Source organism: Salvelinus sp. IW2-2015, unplaced genomic scaffold (assembly GCF_002910315.2).
Source record: "Salvelinus sp. IW2-2015 unplaced genomic scaffold, ASM291031v2 Un_scaffold2017, whole genome shotgun sequence".
Classification (NCBI taxonomy): Eukaryota; Metazoa; Chordata; class Actinopteri; order Salmoniformes; family Salmonidae; genus Salvelinus; species Salvelinus sp. IW2-2015.
In genome coordinates this window covers 78018-97939 of record NW_019943365.1, presented here as the reverse complement: position 1 = coordinate 97939, position 19922 = coordinate 78018, and the positions used below count along the sequence as shown (strand labels likewise).

At 42.1% G+C, this 19922-nt stretch overlaps 1 protein-coding gene across 1 annotated transcript in view; it reads right to left on the bottom strand.

The window, feature by feature from the left end:
• Positions 1–17607, bottom strand: part of LOC112072736 (collagen alpha-5(IV) chain-like) — a gene marked incomplete at its 5' end in the record, with an annotated part of 60653 nt that extends 43046 nt beyond the window's left edge. Inside the window, 16 exon segments of the mRNA XM_070439907.1 lie at positions 5259–5360; positions 5629–5682; positions 6905–6942; positions 6945–6981; positions 7206–7247; positions 7530–7565; positions 11813–11875; positions 12154–12234; positions 12398–12424; positions 12548–12601; positions 13274–13336; positions 14004–14048; positions 17146–17190; positions 17316–17335; positions 17338–17395; positions 17548–17607. Coding sequence (XP_070296008.1) covers positions 5259–5360; positions 5629–5682; positions 6905–6942; positions 6945–6981; positions 7206–7247; positions 7530–7565; positions 11813–11875; positions 12154–12234; positions 12398–12424; positions 12548–12601; positions 13274–13336; positions 14004–14048; positions 17146–17190; positions 17316–17335; positions 17338–17395; positions 17548–17607 — 825 coding nt within the window.
• Positions 17608–19922: the final 2315 nt, after the last annotated feature.

The following is a 19922-nucleotide window of genomic DNA, read 5'->3' as shown; positions in this document are numbered from 1 at the left end:
CAGAAACTAGATCCAGCAGTATGACTGTGCCCAAGAGAGTCAGAACATGTATGACAAAAAACCCCACTGAGTCGGACAATGCTCCGAAAGTATTTTGGAGTGGGTCGTGGACTTTTCCATGTAATATTGAAGCTCACCAAAAATGTGAATATTGCTCGACCATGCTACCAAATCCGATAGGAATTCAGCGAAGTCATGAGAACATAATACATACATAACATATACGGCCCAGGAGCCTGCAGCAAAGTAGCTATAAAAGTGATTGAGTATCGCTAGCAAGAGTCATGACTAGAAGCTACAAAGATGAAACATAATCGTATTTGTTTAAATTGAATTTGCTTCGTAAATGTTAGCAAACACCTTCGCTTGCGCGCGATTCTCGGGCATATGATCACTAGTGTACACAGAGCAGAGACCTCATTTAACACTAAATTCATCAGCTCTGAACCATTTCATCACGCCAAGACACAAAGTGAGCGGATCTAACATAAGTAGCCCTATTTGAATATGCCAAATATCACAATCTCTTTCTCTTTATTCCACACCCCATGTTTAGTTTTGCCCAACTTAGTCGAGCACAACACGGTCTCAAATGGATAGCCACTGCAGCGACTACACTGACTCTGCTATGCAGACTCCACAAGCGGCAGCGCCCCTAACAGCCTGCTGCCTGCCGCACCCTATCTCATTGTGCGAGCTAGGGTAAAGCCCGTCCAATTATCTAACACATCTCTATCTTTTCGGAGCGGGATGAAAACAGTTTTCAACCAAAACAAGCTGAACGTTGGAGCTTTGCTATTAGAGCTCATCCACCTGCCGACGTCCAAAATATTTCCGAGACTTTACACAGCCTCAAACTGCCTTCCCAACCTGGACATCTAGTATGTTTCTGTGGACTGTCCAGACTTGTCCAGCAGCATGCTCCAGACCTGCTGACATCCAGTATGTCTCGTAGCGACTGTCCCACTTTGTCCCCAGCAAGCCTTGTACCCAGCACATGGCTATCCAGTATGTCTGTAGGACTGTCCAGACTTGTCCCAGCAAAAAGCTGGCATCCCAGACCTGTGACATCAGTATGTTCTTTTTTTTGTCTTTTTTTTTTTTTTTTTTTTTTTTTCTATGTGAACTAGTCAGACTTGTCCCAGGCAGCTTCCGTTCCAGACATTGACATCCAGTATGCTTCTAGTGACTGCCCTGTCCCAGACTTGTCCCCAGGCCAAGCTCGCGTCCCAGACATGCTGACTTCCCCCAGCAAAAATATGTTCCCTTTTTTTTTTTCTGACTGGTCCTCAGACTTTCCCCAGGCAAGCTCTTCCCAGACATGCTGACTTCAGTATGTTTGTCACTGACCGCAATATAAGAATTGGCAACTTTTAGAATTAGAATATTTTTCAAATCAACATATCAGTTATATCCAGCTACACATTTGTTCCTTGAATTTGGAGAACGAAACATTTTGCGGTTGCAGAATGTTTCTAAGCGTAATCATTAAAGCTGTTCCTGAGTTTTATTACATTCTGAGAACGCAAATTATAAATTATTTGAAGGTAATGTTCATAAACTTTAGCTAAGTTAACTGTTTTGAACTCAAATTACACATATACATTACATTTGCCTTAGTGGAAAAGGCGTTAATCATGCAAACACAATAATCTTTTTATATTAGCATCACTGAGATTCAAACCTAGGATTTCTGTTCTCTATTCATGAATCATCCCACTGCACCACCAGATGATTAGATATGCCTGTTTTTAACTCATGCAAAAACATCTGTACATTTGAGTCTATTCAAACAACCCATTTCAAAGAAACAACACTCTTTCAGATCAAGGTGGCCAATACATATGTTTATAGTTAAACTTTCTGTTAAACTAGCAAGTCAGTTAAAAACAAATTTCTTATTACCAATGCATGCCTCCACCATACACCGGCCAAACCCGGGGACGCAACTCTGCGCCCAATTGCGCCACCGCCTTATGGGACGCCTACTTCACTACCGTTCTTATATTAATGCCGTGCGCCAACACAACTGAACACCTGAACACACTTAACAAGATAGAGAGAGAGATGGAAAAAAAATTTTGTTATGCTGAGAGATGGAGATATAGGTTTTGAATTGCCCCATTTTAGAATGTTCATGGAATGTACAATGTTTCTTGAAGTTTTTATGAAAGTTTCTTAATGCTTACTGAGAACCATGAACTTTAAAATAGAACCATGCAGCAAACATGAGATAACATTATGCCCCTCAAGTACTGAAATCCCACCTAAGCAAAGCATATGGCTTCTCAGAACTTATGTCTAGCTCGATTCCTGCAATTTCACAGAACATTGGTTTTCCTAACCGTAGACAACCATCGCCTCTAAAAACATAGCTTCTTCAGAACGCTTATGTCCTAACTGCTTAAGAACTATCCACGTAAATTTGTTTTTTTTGCGTCATTATAACATTTTATATTCTATCAATAGCTTATATATTCTAAATAAAGCTGTTAATGCTTTTGTATTGTAATACAAGTTGTGAGCCAATTTTGTGGTCGTTCCGGCCCTCCTCGTCTTCCTGGTCCTAGCGTGAGTTGCTTACACACTGAATATATGTAACATATCTATCTCAATACCTCGCTACCCTACACATCAACCCCCCCCCCCCGTACTGGTACCCCGTATATATAACAATTATCGTTACTCGTGTGACTATTTATTCCTTGTTTAATTATATTTCTCTCTGTTATTGTGGGAAGGCCTGTAAGTAAGCCATTTCACTGCTTAGTCTACACCTGTTGCCGCTTATGAAGCATGACTGCCACAAAACAATTATTTGATTTGAAGACAGTAATACTTCTTCTTGTATCTTCTTCACAGCGGCAAACATGGTTGAACTTCCAACGCGCCTCCCAAAGGAGATAAGCGTACGAACCGCCCAGAAGAACTGTCATCAGTGGTGGTAACGCAATCCGCACTCCTGAATACTGATGTGCTTGTGTTGTGTAGTGCTGGTTGTGTGTGTGGTGTGTGTGTGTGTTGCTGTTGTGTGGCGTGGGTGTGGTGGTGTGTTGTGTGTGCTGTGTGTGTGGTTCTGTGATGCGTGTGTGGTAGGCGTATTCAGGTCAGCAAGTCCTCCCGCGACCACCAGGACAAGTTGGCAGCAAACAAGACCCTCAGTGTCAAGTATTCAGAAAGAAGAAACGGTAATATCCTACATTACACATTTCCCCTGATTGATCAGCAATTTCCTTCAGTTTTTTTTTTACCTCAGCAACTCCATAGAGTTACATAGAATTACTGAATAGAGCATCTCTATAAAACTCATTATAAAACATCTGCATCGTCATAAGCTTTTTAATTGTCACTTGATAAACATCAATAGTGCTTAGTAGCCTTCTATTAATGCATGTAATGTAAACTGACATCCATTAGTGGGCTCCTGTTTGCTGTAACTCCAGTGTTCCCAAACGTGAAATCAGAACCCATGTCCGGAACTCCCATGTAATCTTAAATATTAATTAACTTTTTCTCTTCAAATGGGTATAGACTACCCACCTTCTAGCTGTCAACTAACGACCTCTTACACTATAAAATGCCACTTTCCTGTCATATTATGCTTTGCGGCAGCCTTGTGACCTGTAATATCATTTTTCCAAGTGGTCCCTGCGGATTTTCTAGCTAGATCAGTTTGCTTCTGTCCACTAAACGTTTAGGAACCCCTCTGAACTGGACTGGCGCCCATAACGTCTGTTATGACATGTATGTAAACGTTGAGAAACCCTGCTGTAACCTGCAGACCTGGGCCCAGTAAATTTCTGTTATGACATGTAACGTTAAACGTTAGTAGGAACCCCTGCTTAACTGGCGGGCCCAGTAACTTCTGTTATGACATCCTAACGTAAACGTGTAGCAACCCTGCAGTAACCTGCACTGGCCCAGTAACTAAAATTCTTTATGACATGAACAGTAAACGTTGTAGGAACCCCTGCTGTAACTACGCACTGCGCCCAGCTAACTTCTGTTAGGACATGTAACGTAAACGTTTATCGTAGGAAACCCCTGCTGTAACCTGACTGCCTAGTAACTTCTGTTATACATGTAACGCTAAACGTTGTAGAAACCTCTGCTGTAACTGCGACTGGCCCATACTTCTGTTATGACAGTAATGAAATGCGCCAGCTGTAAGTGTAACTATACGCTCTACTGGCCTCGATTTTCATCAAAATGTTCAACACCAGGCTGATGCAAGCACCATCATATCCTTTAAATCCCCTATAAATGCAACTCTCATAATGACCAGTAGAGGAAGCATTTACCTTAGTTATAAAACTACATTAAAAACCTAACTAACCTTTGTTATCTCTTGTACTGTGTTTGAAAGTTAGTTGTATTACTTACAACTGTTTTGTTTATTTCTTTAAAAGCGTTAGATATCTTTATTGACATTTTATGCATTCTAAGACTATGATGAAAACATTTTTTCTTCTTATTTACTTCTTAACATCAAACTTTTATTGTTGTTTCTGCTCGTTGCCCAGTGATCAAGGTTACCTGCGATCCACCTTGGTGCATCCTGTTATCCTAGACCCCCTATGCTAGTATCACTCACTATCAATCACATCTACCAGTGTCTTCATACTAACATCCACGTTTGAACATCTTGTTTCTATACACCTATATTTATCTGTTTCGAACAACACTGTAAATAAATTGCATCTCTATTGAATTCTCCCAAACACTTCCTAAAACCAGGAAGCCTGTCCAGCGATTAAGAGAAGGGGCGGGATGTCGCGGAGCTCAGGGGTTCGGGGAGCGACGGAGACGGTGGGCCAGAGAGAGAGACAGAGAGGACAGAGACAGAGAGAGACAGAGAGAAGAGGCGAAGAGACAGAGAGAGAAGAGAAGAGAGAAGACAGAGACAGAGACAGAGACAAGACAGAGAGAGAGAGAGAGAGACCAGAGATAGAGAGAGAGAGAAACAGAGAGGGAGAGAAGAGGAGAGGAAAGAAAGGAGAGAGAAGAGAGAGAGAGAGAGAGAGAGAGGAGGGAGTGATAATGTGTTTTTGTTTGTGCTATGTGCACTGGCTTACTGGAGGGAGGGGAAGAGGCAGAGGTAGATGTTGACAGATCATTCATATACAGCGGACATACAGACAGACAGACAGCTGTCTATTAAACTGTTGTGGAACTGTATCTGACAAGCTGTTGACTGGAGGCTAGAACCATATCAATAGAATGAATAGAATCATCCTAGTTCTGTATGAAGAACTCACAGGGAATCCAGCAGGACCTGGGTCTCCATCCTTCCCTGGTTTGCCCCGTTTGCCTGCTTCTCCGTTTTCTCCTTTCTCTCCCTTCAAACCACCAGATGAACCCTACAAACCCAACATTTGTCAGACACACACACAACCATTGATTGATTGATTGATTGATTGATTTGATATAATAGGGTCTTGCATTATTCAGATCCTCAACCCACATGGTCTTATATGACACTTGTGATTCATAGAGCACATTATTTACAGTGTGTTACAAAATATAGGTGTATAGAAACACAGATGTATCAAAACGTAGATATATAGTATGACAGACACTGAGTAAAAATGTAGGTATATAATGTGATTGATAGTGAGTGATACTCACAGGGGGTCCAGGATAACCAGGATCACCAGGTGGACCAGGTAAACCTTGATCACCCTGGCAACGAGTAAAGAAACAACAATAACAAGTTGWTGTTAACAAGAAATAAGAAGAAACAAAATGTTTTCATCAATAGTCTTAGAATCAAAACAATGTCAATAAAGATATCTAACCTTTTAAAGAAATAAACAAAATGTATATAAATAAATATATATTTTAAAAACAGTTGTAAGAATACAACAACTTTCACAACACAGTACCAAGAGATAACAAAGGTTAAGTTACGTTTTTAAATGTACGTTTTATAACAAGGCTAAATGCTTCCCTCTACTGGTCATTATGAGAGTTGCATTTATAGGGGATTTAAAAGGCATGATGGTGCTCATCACCTGGTGTTGAAACATGATAAAATACGAGGCCCAGTAGAGCGTATAGCTTTACACTTACAGCTGGCCATTTACATTACATGTCATAACAGAAGTTACTGGGCAGCTTCATTACAGCAGGGGTTTCCTACAATGTTTACGTTACATGTCATAACAGAAGTTACTGGGCCAGTTCCAGTTACAGCAGGGTTCCTACAACGTTTACGTTACATGTCATAACAGAAGTTTCTGGCCAGTTTCAGTTAACAGCAGGGGTTCCTACAACGTTACGGTACATGTCATAACAGAAGTTACTGGGCCAGTTCAGTTACAGCAGGGGTTCCTACAACGTTTTACGTTACATGTCATAACAGAAGTTACTGGGCCCGTTCAGTTACAGCAGGGGTTCCTACAACGTTTACTGGACACAACCCCAAACTGACACTAGAAAATCCCAGGGACCCCACTTTGGAAAAATTATATTCACAGGTCACACAAGCTGCCCCAAAGCATTAATAATGACAGGAAAGTGGCTTCTTATAGTGTAAGAGGTCCTTAGTTGACACTAGAAGGTGGTAGTCTATACCCATTTTGAAGACAAAAAAAATTCTTAATTTGTTTAAGATTACAGGAGTTCCACATGGGTTCCTGATCTCACGTTTGGGAACCACTGAGTTCAGCCAACAGGAGCACACTAATGGATTGTCAGTTTACATACATGTCATAATAGAAGCACTAACCACTATTGATGTTTATCAAGTGACATTAAAAAGCTTATGACGATCCAATGATAATGAGTTTATAGAGATCCTCTATTTCAGTAATTTCATGTAACTCTATGAGTTTCTGAGGTAAAAAAAAACCTGAAGGAATTCCTGATCAATCAGGGGAAATGTGTAATGTAGGATATTCACCGTTTCTCCTTTCTGAATACTTGACACTGAGGGTCTTGTTGCTCCCCAACTTGTCCTGGTGGTCCGGAGGGACCTTGCTGACCTTGAAATACCCTACACACACACACACACTCCACACCACACACACACACACACACACACACACACACACACACACACACACACACAACCCACACACACACACACACACACACCACACACACTCACAACACACACCACACCACACACGACACACAATCAGTATTCAGGAGGCCATTCGTTGACCACCCACTGATGACAGTTCTTCCCTTGCGGTTCCTACCTTATCTCCTTTGGGACCTTGGAAGTTCAACCCCATGTTTCCCTGTAGAAGAAGAACAAGAAGAACGTATTACTGTCTTCAAATCAAATCAAATTGTATTTGTCACATGCTTCATAAGCAACAGGTGTAGACTAACAGTGAAATGCTTACTTACAGGCCCTTCCCAACAATACAGAGAGAAATAATAATAACACAAGGAATAAATACACAACGAGTAASGATAACTTGGTTATATATACGGGGTACCAGTACTGAGTGGATGTGTAGGGGTACGAGGTAATTGAGATAGATATGTACATATATTCAGTGTGRAAAGCAACTCACCTTAGGACCAGGAAGACCAGGAGGCCCGGAACGACCCTACAAAATGGCACACAACTTTATTAACAACACATTAACAACTTTATTAAGAAAATATATAACTATTGATAGAATAATAAAATGTTATAATGACGCAAACTACGTTGGATCAGTTCTTACKCAGTTAGCACATAACGTTCTGAGAACCATATGTTTCTTAGAGCGTGGTTGTCCTACGGTTAGGAAAAACCAATGTTCTGTGAAATATGCAGGAAACCCAGCTAGCACATAACGTTCTGAGAACCATATGTTTCTTAGGTGGGAATTTCAGTACTTCAGCATAATGTTATCTACATGTTTCCTCATGGTTCTATTTTAAAGTCATGTTCTCAGAACATTAAGAAAACTTTCCATAAAAACCTCAAGAAAACATTAGTAACATTCCATGAACATTCTAAGAATGCAATTTCAAAACATATATCCTCCATTCTCAGCATCAACAAAACTCTCTCTATCTTGTTAAGTGTGTTCAGGTGTTCAGGTGTGTTGGCCGCACCCATTAATATCACAACCGGTAGTGAATAGGCGTCCCATAAGGCGGTGCACAATTGGCCCAGAGTCGTCCGGGTTTGGCCGGTGTAGGCCATCATTGTAAATAAGAATTTGTTTTTAACTGACTTGCCTAGTTAAAAAAGTTTAAATAAAAAATATGTATTGGCCACACCTGATCTGAAAGAGTGCTTGTTTCCTTTGAAATGGGGTCTGTTTGAATAGACTCAAATGTACAGTTTTGCATGAGTTAAAAACACATACTAACTCAATCCTGGTGGTGCAGTGGGATGGATTCCATGAATAGAGAACAGAAGATCATAGGTTTGAATCTCAGTGATGCTAATATAAAAAATAATTGTGTTTGCATGATTAACGCCTAAGCAAATGAATGTATATGTGTGATTTGAGTTCAAAACAGTTAACTTAAGCTAAAAGTCTTATTGAAACATTACCTTCAAATAATTTATAATTTCCGTTCTCAGAATGTTAATAAAACCTCCCAGGAACACTTTAATGGAACCATAGAAAAACATTCTGCAACCAAAAATGTTCGTTCCCAGAACTTCCAAGGAACCAAATGTGCTAGCTGGGATATAACTGAATGTCTAGAATTTGAAAAATATTCTAACTTCTAAAAGTTGGCCCAATTCTTAATATTCGGCAGTGACAAACACTACTGGAAGTCACATGTCTGGGAACGCGTGCTGGGGACCAAGTCTGGGAGCAAGTCCCACAGAACATACTGGAAGTCACATTCTGGGACCAGCTTGCCTGGGGACAAGTCTGGGACCAGTCCACAGATATTTCAACTGGATGTCACATGTCTGGGACCCAGCTTGCCTGCGGACAGTCTGGCGACCAGTCCACTTATATTTACTGGATGTCACAGGTCTGGGGACCAGCTTGCCTGGACAAGTCTGGGACCAGCTCCCACAAGAACATACTGAAGCACATGTCTGGGGGACCAGCGTGGCCTGGTGGACAATTGGGACCAGTCCCACAGGAAATACTGGATTGTCACATTCTGGGACCAGCTTTCCGGGACAAGTCTGGAACCTAAGTCCCACAGAAACATTACTAGATGGTCTACAGGTCTGGGAACAGTTTGACTGTGTAAAGTCCCTCGGAAAATATTGGACGTCACAGGTGATGAGCTCTAAAGCAAAGCCTCACAACTCACTTGTTGGTTGAAAACTGTTTTCATCCCCTCCCAAAAGATAGAATGTGTAGATAATTGGACAGGGCTTTAACCCCTCTAGCTCCACAATGAGATAGGGTGCAGGCCAGGCAGCAGGCTGTTAGCCAGCCTGCCAGCTTAGTGGAGTCTGCCACTAGCACAGTCAGTGTAGTCAGCTCAGCTATCCCCATTGAGACCGTGTCTGTGCCTCGACCTAGGTTGGGCAAAACTAAACATGGCGGTGTGGAATAAAGAGAAAGAGATTGTGATATCTCATATCTCAAAATAGGGCTACTTAATGTTAGATCCCTCACTTTTGTGATTGGCGTGACTGAAACATGGTTCAAGCCTGATGAATTTACTGTGTTAAATGAGGTCTCTGCTCCTGGTTACACAAGTGATCATATCCCCCGAGAATCCCGCAAAAGCGAAGGTGTTGCTAACATTTACGACAGCAAATTTCAATTTACAAAGAAAAATACAGAATCTTTTCATCTTTTGAGCTTCTAGTCATGACATCTATGCAGCCTACTCAATCACCTTTTATAGCTACTTTCTGCAGGCCTCCTGGGCCGTATATGTATATGTATGTATARGTTCCTCACTGACTTCCCTGAATTCCTATCGGATCTTGTAGACATGGCAGACAATATTCACATTTTTGGTGACTTCAATATTCACATGGAAAAGTCCACAGACCCACTCCAAAATACTTTCGGAGCCATTGTCGACTCAGTGGGTTTTGTCCAACATGTCTCTGGACCTACTCATTGCCACAGTCATACTCTGGATCTAGTTTTGTCCTGTGGAATAAATATTGTGGATCTAAATGTTTTTCCTCATTATCCTGGATTATCAGACCACCATCTTATTACGTTTGCAACCYCAACAAATAATCTGCTCAGACCCCAACCAAGGATCATCAACAGCCGTGCTATAAATCCTTGGACAACCCTAAGATACCTAGATTCCCTTCTAGATTTCCTCCATCTAACCAGGGACGTTAGAGGACAAAAATCAGTTAATCACCTAACTGAGGATCTAAATTTAACCTTGCGCAATACCCTATATGCAGTCGCACCCCTAAAAAACAACGACATTTGTCACAAGAAATTAGCTCCCTGGAAATTTTCGAGCTCTGAAGCAAGTGTCCAGAAAAATTGTAACGGAAATGGCGCTCCACCAAACTGGAAATCTTCCGACTAGCTTGGAAAGACAATATCGTGCAATATCAAAGAGCCCTCAATGCTGCTCGATCTTCCTATTTTTCCAACCTAATTGAGGAGAAAGAGAACAATCCAAAATMAACTAAAAAGCAGCATTCCACAAGAGAGGATGGCTTTCACTTCAGCCGTGATGAATTCATGAACTTCTTCGATGAAAAGATCGTGATCATTAGAAAGCAAATTACGGACTCCTCTTTGAATCTGTGTGTTTCTCCAAAGCTCCGTTGTCCTGAGTCTGCACGGAACTGCCAGGAACTAGGATCAATGGAGAAAATAGTCATGGCCTCTAAACCMTCAAGCTGCATACTGGACCCTATCCCAACTAAACTACTGAAAGAGTTACTTCTTCAGTGACCACAGAGAGTCAGGACACCCGTTTAACATCCCATCTGAAAGACAGCACCCTACACAATGTCCCTAATCACTGCCCTGGGGCATTGAGAAATTATTGTTTAGACCAGAGGAAAGGGTGCCTCCTACTGGCCCTCCAACACCACTTCCAGCAGCATCTGGTCTCCCATCCAGGACCAATCCTGCTTAGCTTCAGAAGCAGGCCAGCAGTGTGGTATGCTCCCTGTAAATTCTCTCTCTCTTCTTTCCCTCCCAGAGGACCTGATTCCTAGGACTATGCCTTTGGACTACATGGCCTGATGACTCCTGGCTCTCCCCAGTCCACCTGGTCGCGCTGCTGCTCCAGTTTCAACTGTTCTGACTGTGGCTATGGAACCCTGACCTGTTCACCGGATGTGCTACCTTGTCCCAGGACCTGCTGTTTTCGACTCTCTCTCTCTCTCTCTCTCTTTCTCGCACCTACTGTCTCCACCTCTGAATGCTCGGCTATGAAAAGCCAACTGACATTTACTCCTGAGGTGCTGACCTGTTGCACCATCAACAACCACTGGGATTTGACCCTGCTGGTCATCTATGAAAGTGTGAACATCTTGAAGAACAATCTGGCCTTAATGGCCATGTACTCTTATAATCTCCACCCAGCACAGCCAGAAGAGGATTGGCCACCCCTCAGAGCCTGGTTCCTCTCTAGGTTTCTTCCTAGGTTCTGGCTTTTCTAGGGAGTTTTTCRTGGCCACTGTGCTTCTACATCTGCATTGCTTGCTGTTTGGGGTTTTAGGCTGGGTTTCTGTACAGCACTTTGTGACATCGGCTGATGTAAAAAGGGATTTATAAATACATTTGATTGATTGAGGTCTGGGACCAGTTTGACTGTGTAAAGTCCCTCAGAACATACTGGATGTCATAGGTCTGGGACCAGTTTGATTGTGTAAAGTTCCTCGGAACATAAAGGACGAGTGCCTGTTGTCAATAACATGATTTGGGATGTTACTGTACTGTACCGCATAACCTCTGGGYCCGGGAGGGCCGGTAGGACCGGACAATCCCGAGGGGCCTTGGTCACCCTAGAAACAAGACAGACACCAAACGTTACACAATGACCTCTGGGTTGAAAGACACAGGTTTACATCTCCCATAATGGTTTACCATTTGTTTGATTGATTGATTCTGAAAATCCAAATATGACCAATATATTATATTAGCCTACTATTTGATAAAACCAATCACTTGACAAAATCTAATTAAGGTTCTCTTTTATCTGTCTAAATACAGACTTTAGAATTGTAGGTCAGTTAAAATCAGTTGAGTTCAAAGTGGGTCTATGGTTGTATAGAATACTCACAGGAACTCCGGGCAGGCCAGGCAGACCTACACCTCCTTTCTGTCCGAAACGGTCATCTGTGAAAACATCACCTGGGTCTCCCTGTGGAGACAACCGAAGGTTAAAGCGGAACCCATCARACATTGAGGTCGTATTCATTAGTGTACTCCATAGCACGTATTAGATACACTGTTGTTTCCTAGTGAATTATATGAGCCAGTACTTAATCTAAAGAGGACAACAGTTTGACAAATACAGTAGTTACCTTTTGTCCTGGAAAACCAGGTGGACCCTGAAGAGGAGGGAGACGAGAAAAATGGGATACATTTTAAAGTCTCATTAGTTTAAAGTTTAATCTTCCAAATTTTCTCAGAGAGACATGAGAGAGACGACACCGTGTGTGTAAGGTACTCACCAATCGACCCTCCAGTCCGGGGAAGCCTGGACTTCCAGGGAATCCTCGCTCACCCTGAGAAGAGATAGAATTAAAGCTGCTATACAGTATGTGACTTTTTGGGCAACCTGACCAAATTCATATAGAAATATGAGTATAGATATGTCATTCTCATTGAAAACAAGTCCAAGCAGCGGTAGATATGTTCTATGTGTGCGATTTCTATGTTTCCCTGTTCTCAAGGTTTGTTTTTGCATCTTTTACTTTGGGTTTTGTACACCAGCTTCAAACAGCTGAAAATACAATATTATTGTTTAAGGAAAATATATTTCACAGCAGTTTAGATGGTACAATGATTCTCTACTCAATGACGGCTTGTTTTGTGAAATAAACTGAAATTAGGCAAACCACTACAATTTTAGCAACCAGGAAATGGCGGAGCGATTTCTGCATATTGCACCTATAATCATTTTAATTTTGCATCAACAGTCTTCAGCCCATTGGTTACTTTTCCAATATGCTATATGCTTTGACTCAGTAGCCTTACAAGCGCAGATAATAGCAGAGTTCTGCCATCTAGTGGCCAGGTGTGATACAACACCACAGATCATTGCAGAGTGCTGRCATCTAGTGGCCAGGTGTGATACAACACCACAGATAATAGCAGAGTTCTGCCATCTAGTGGCCAGGTGTGATACAACACCACAGATCATAGCAGAGTGCTGCCATCTAAAAATAGTAACCCACCTTAGTCCCGTTGCAGCCTGCAGTTCCTTTGGGGCCTGGGGGGCCATCCTGTCCCGGGAGACCCTGCAGGAGAACACAGACACAGAGACAACCGGAAGTCACACATCACACAGGAAGTGAGGTTACACAGCGATGCAGTACGGAACATTCAGATAAAATGTATGGTGTAGAACCATAGAGAATGATAGAGGCCTCTAGTGGCCAAAAGGCTGTCTTAGCATAGGCAGCGCCATTGAGGGCTTCCACCATTTTAATGTAGCCAACTGGGTGGGACTTATAACTTCATTGGCTGATCATTGGCTGATCCCTCCTGGTGACCCTGTTTCTCTCATGTCCAACTGGGTCATCAGGAAGGATCAGCTAATCGAGAAGAAGACAWTTGACTACTTAAAAATGTAGATTGCCTCAATGGCGCTGCCCATGCTGTCACAGACGCTATAATGGCACAGATACAAAGATGAGTCCTCTATCTATCTCTATGTGTACAACATAAATAATTGTTGTAAGATTAAATTTGAAATCGTGTCACTTCTATTCATTATATGTTCTATCTGCTCCCTGGATGTCATGTGATGTTAAAAACAGCCAATGATAGTTCAGTAAAGGTTCCACCGTCTCTCCACCAGAAGGGCTAGGCTATATAGATAAGCTAGGCTATATAGATAAGCTAGGCTATATAGATAAGCTASGCTATATAGTAAAAAGTGACAAATAAAAGTAGGAAACTCACTGGAATTCCTGATGTTCCGGGGAATCCAGGCAGTCCGGGAGGGCCCTGTGGGAACAAGGTGAATCAATAGGAGAGGAGGCTGGTGAGGGGAGGACGGCTCATAATAATGAATGGAATGGTATCAAGGTCATGGAAATCAGGTGTTTGATGTGCTTGAGACCATCCCATTGATTCCGTTACAGCCATTACTATAAGCCCGTCCTCCCCATTTAAAGTGACACCAGCCACCACTGATCAATAAAATACTCAGAGAAATGGTACATCAGACACAGTGGTGTAGTGCAGCGCTCTCTTACTTCTTTGAGAATACACGGAGCTGGTAWAACTATTTCTGGAAAATATATTCTGAGAAATTCTAAATAACTATATTTAATTACACTAACATTCAATGAAAAACAATAGCATAAAAAATGATAATTTATAATATGTARAGTTGCCTAGAGGTAAATTATGATTTCTTCCCGGTCTCCTGTCTGACGGTGGGGAGAATGAGAAAGAACTATAAGGTAGGTGTATGCACTGCGAAGGCCTATCACAGGCTTGACCACTTTGGCCAATCAGAACATTAAAATAAAAACATCTTAATTCCCCGTGTGTCTGCCTTGACGTTCATAAAACTCCACGGACCAACTCTTGGCTCAGAGACATATGTGACCACTACTTGGATATGGCGCCAAGGACACCCAAACCAGAGTGGTCACCGCAAAGCCCAAAGAGCCTCTCCGGATGTTGCTGTAGCCRTGCTTGAGATAGTTAGCCTACATTGGCTATTGGTTGAGACGCAGGGCTCGTTCTAACTTGGTTTGTCAGGGTGGGAAAATGGAAATGTGAATTCGGCCAAATTGGAGGTAATAATGCATTTTGGTTATTGTTTATTTAGATGTGTATGTCACGTTCGTCTTCCTCCTCTTCTGAGGAGGAGTAGTTGGAAGGATCGGAGGACCAATATGCAGCATGGTAAGTGTTCATCTTGAATTTATTTAGAAAAGAGAACACTGAACGAACTATACAAAAAATTACAAACCACGAACGTGAAGCTACCGAATAATAGTGCTGACACAAAACACTACACATAGACAATCACCCACAACCCACAATGACAAAACAGGCTACCTAAATATGGCTCCCAATCAGAGACAACGACTAACACCTGCCTCTGATTGAGAACCATATCAGGCCAAACACATAGAAATAGACAAACTAGACATACAACATAGAATGCCCACTCAGATCACACCCTGACCAAACAAAACATAGAAACATACAAAGCAAACTATGGTCAGGGCGTGACATTGTGAATACACTACACCAAAAACAGATTTTCTGACTGTTTTCTAAACGAATTCCTGCAATTTTTTTATGTTCACTATTTGGTCAATTGATTTGATAGCATGTTTAATCTATGCAAATACATTTTATGAATTGATAGTTCACCTCTGTTTTCTTTTATTCTGCAATAGGGAATATTGTAACCATGTGTTCAAGCTAATCAAATCAAAGTTTATTTATGATACATTGTGTAAGCTACACAATACAATGAAATGCCTACTTGCATTAAAGCTCTCCTCGCAAATAGTGCAATAATATGAAGCTATCATGTTATTTTGTATTTACATTAGGCTATAGCCTACAAATAGTGCAATGATATGAAGCTATATGTATTTTGTATTTACATTAGGCTATAGCCTACAAAATAGTGCAATGATATGAAGCTATATGTATTTGTATTTACATTAGGCATATAGCCTACAAATTAGTGCAATAATATGAAGCTATATGTTATTTTGTATTTACATTAGGCATATGCCTACAAATAGTGCAAAATATGAAGCTATATGTATTTGTATTTACATTAGGCTATAGCCTTACAATAAATAATGCAATGATATGAAGATTATTGTATTTGTATTTACATTAGGCTATAGCCTACAAAATAGTGCAATGATATGAAGCTATATGTATTTGTATTTACATTAGGCTATAGCCTACAAATAGCTGTACCACGTAGTCGTAGGCCTATTAGGATTTAGGCCTACTGCAATTTATTGTTGTTTGTTCCTGAACTGGCCGAATGGCAGAGCTTTCCTTCTTCAGCTATCCTTCGTTGCAAGATCTTGTCGCTGTTCTTTCAGCACCACGAAGTGGCTCCAATCGCTTAAAATGACACCTCATCAAGACCTGATGCCTAATAGTCCTACTCATCACTTACTATTAGAATTACAAGTAGAAGATTAGCACTTCTCACAATGGTGCTTGTTCGGGAAATGTAGATCAAAGATGAATCAATGTCTTGCAAGATCCCATAACGATGAATTAGTATTTTGCATAACAGAACCCGAATATAATAACGTACAAAGATACTGTTACACCAAACACAACCTCTCATTTCTAATTATATTTTAGGATGTGGTTAACTGAAGCTTAATAGTCACATTTTTTCTTCTCATGCGGCCAAAACCCAACAGTGTGATCCACTAGGCAGGACATATGTTTTGACTGAAACATAATACATATAAAACATACATATAAAAGCTACTAGTTTGTTAACACCGTCTGCTCTGATTCACTGACGAAACAATACTTCAAGAAGACCTGAACGCATATTCCCATCAAACTGATTGAGATCAATCAAATGGTTGGCATGGAGATGCAGTTGGGACGTTTCACCCGTAAAACGTGAATAACTATCATTCACGATGSACAGTGATGATGGCCTATTTGGAGATGAGGTAACCTATGCCTAACCTGGTGTTTGAGGGTATTAAAAACGTAACATTTTCTTTAGACAATAGGTGTGGGTAGACGTCACAACTGGAGGATGCACTATACACATATTAATGATATACGATTGAATTGGCCACATCTGTCCGTACAAACTTTGATTGAGGAGATTATGACGTGATTTATTTATTTTATTTTTTAAATAAAGCGCGCTCCCTCACCTAAAAATAATGCTCTACACCACTGATTGTACATTCACATCAGAAACCAATAAGGTTACTTCCCGTTTGTCTTGGAGTGAAACGAGGACATCTGGTGGGCTAAGGTGAGTACTACACTCTAGAGAGGGCCATTCGACTGTGTACTGAACTGGTATATGGAGTGAGACGTGAGACGTGTGTGGGCATGTCAGGTTACTCACTCGTATCCCTTTTGGTCCTCCAGACCCTGAAGTTCCGTCACTACCCTGAGAGAGAGAAGAAGGAGAAGTTGGGAGGGGGGGGGGGGGGGTCGTTTTTCAAGAGTCTAAATTCCCAGATATGGTCAGGTATGATGTATCTCCTACAACAAGATCCAGGAAGGACCTCCTACCTTCTCTCCCCTGCCACCGATGGGCCCTCAGGTCCGGGGTACCCCGGTACGCCCAGCTGACCCTGTAGTCCTGTAAACCCCTTTCACCCTGTGGAACACAGAACACAAAGTCATGACACTTCTTACAATGCATATTGCACACGGACAAAACAGTCATTACAAATCAGATCAGGAAATGATGTGTTAGGGTTGTTTTGTACAGTGGGTTTAGTGTGTGTGTATTTCCTCTCACCTTGACTCCTTTCACTCCGCTGCAGTCACACCTTGATCCCGCTGCACATCCATGACACGCCTGTAGGATGGAAAGAAAGAGATGGAGAGGGAGTGAGGAGAAAGAGTGAGAGAGGGGGGGAGAGGATCGGGGGGTAGAAAGAGAAAGCGAGAGAGAGAGAGTGTGTTAGACAGATGCTCATGTGTTGGTCATTTCTCAGACAGCTCAGTGTAGCAGAGGTCTATAACAGGGGTGGGCAACTCCCTTGTCATTTCTCAGACAGCTTAGTGTAGCAGAGGTCTATAACAGGGGTGGGCAACTCCCTTGGTCATTTCTCAGACAGCTTAGTGTAGCAGAGGTCTATAACAGGGGTGGGCAACTCCCTTGGTCATTTCTCAGACAGCTTAGTGTAGCAGAGGTCTATAACAGGGGTGGGCAACTCCCTGGTTCATTTCTCAGACAGCTTAGTGTAGCAGAGGTCTATAACAGGGGTGGGCAACTCCCTTGGTCATTTCTCAGCTCAGTGTAGCAGAGGTCTATAACAGGGTGGGCAACTCCAGTCCTCCAGGGCCTGATTGGTGTCACACTGTTTCTCCATCCCGAGCAAACACAGCTGATTAATCACATTGCATTCTAAACTGAAGATAAATAATTAGGTGATTATTGGAGTCAGGTGTGTAGCTGGGCAAAACTGCACCAATCTGGCCCTGGAAGACTGGAGTTGCCCACCCCTGGTCTAGAGGGTAGGAGACTGCAGTAATAGTCTGAGCACAGGGTCTGAGGTGTAACACGAAAACAGTGATTATATATTTACACACACACACACACACACACACACACCACACACACACCACACACACACACACACACACACACACACCAACACACACACACACACAACACACACACACACACACACACACACACACACACACACACACACACACACACACCACTAACACGTCCCCTACGTCAAAGAGCTGATAACTCAAGACCTGTGAAACATTAACATTACACAATACCACACTATAATATACAATACCCCTGTAATGTGAACATTACACTATACTTAATAAACTACACAACACTACACTACACTATACAGTGCAATGGAAAGTATTCAGACCCCTTGACTTTTTCCACATTTTGTTACGTTACAGCCTTATTACAAGTAATATGATCAATCCATAAATCATCTAGACCTACATGCAACAGTAGTCGTGCGTTTTGTTGCGTTGCGTTTTGCTGCCACTTTACTTTGCTAGCTGACAACTTTACGTTTTTTTTTGTTTGTTTTTGTTTTTAATTACCGTTTATATTTTTGGTTTTTTTCCATCGTAACTTTTTCCCTCATTCAACTTTTTCACCCGGACGCTTTATCTGGACATGGTTCGTCAACACCTTCAACAGCCGAAGCTAAGTAGTAACATTAACATGATGTCTTCTATTGCAGTCGCTGTACTCATAATGTACAGGAGAACGATCGCCTTACGGCGAGAATAGCTGTGCTACAAGCCCAGCTTCAGACGCAATCGTTAGGCAAGGGTAATTTCAGTGAGGAAAGGAAGAAACAGCGTCTGTGCCACCAGTAAGTACAGATAGTAACGTTAGTTAAATCCCCCGCACTGTCCCGCAGCCGGACAACTTTCTCATGGCTTCTGGAGGGAAATGCTGTTGGAATGCTCAACCGGTGTCGCTCATTCAGCCGACAGAACTTTCAACCGGTTCTCCCCATTATGTAGCGAGTCGAGGTCGGTCTGAGTCTTCTCTTGTCCTACTCCTCCGTTACGGGGTCTGAGACGCCGAAGGCTCCACCATTAGCTCTGACAAATTGAAAACCCTAGTCATTGGCGACTCCATTACCCGCAGTATTAGACTTAAAGCGAATCACCCAGCGATCATACACTGTTTACCAGGGGGCAGGGCTACCGACGTTAAGGCTAATCTAAAGATGGTGCTGGCTAAAGCTAAATCTGGCGAGTGTAGAGAGTATAGAGATATTGTTATCCACGTCGGCACCAACGATGTTAGGATGAAACAGTCAGAGGTCACCAAGTGCAACATAGCTTCAGCGTGTAAATCAGCTAGAAAGATGTGTCGGCATCGAGTATTGTCTCTGGCCCCCTCCAGTTAGGGGGAGTGACGAGCTTCTAAGCAGAGTCTCAGCACTCAATCGCGTGGTTGAAAACTGTTTTCTGCCCTCCCAAAAGATAGAATTTGTAGATAATTGGCCCTCTTTCTGGGACTCACCCACAAACAGGACCAAGCCTGACCTGCTGAGGAGTGACGGACTCCATCCTAGCTGGAGGGTGCTCTCATCTTATCTACCAACATAGACAGGGCTCTAACTCCTCTAGCCCCACAATGAAATAGGGTGCAGGCCAGCAGCAGGCTCG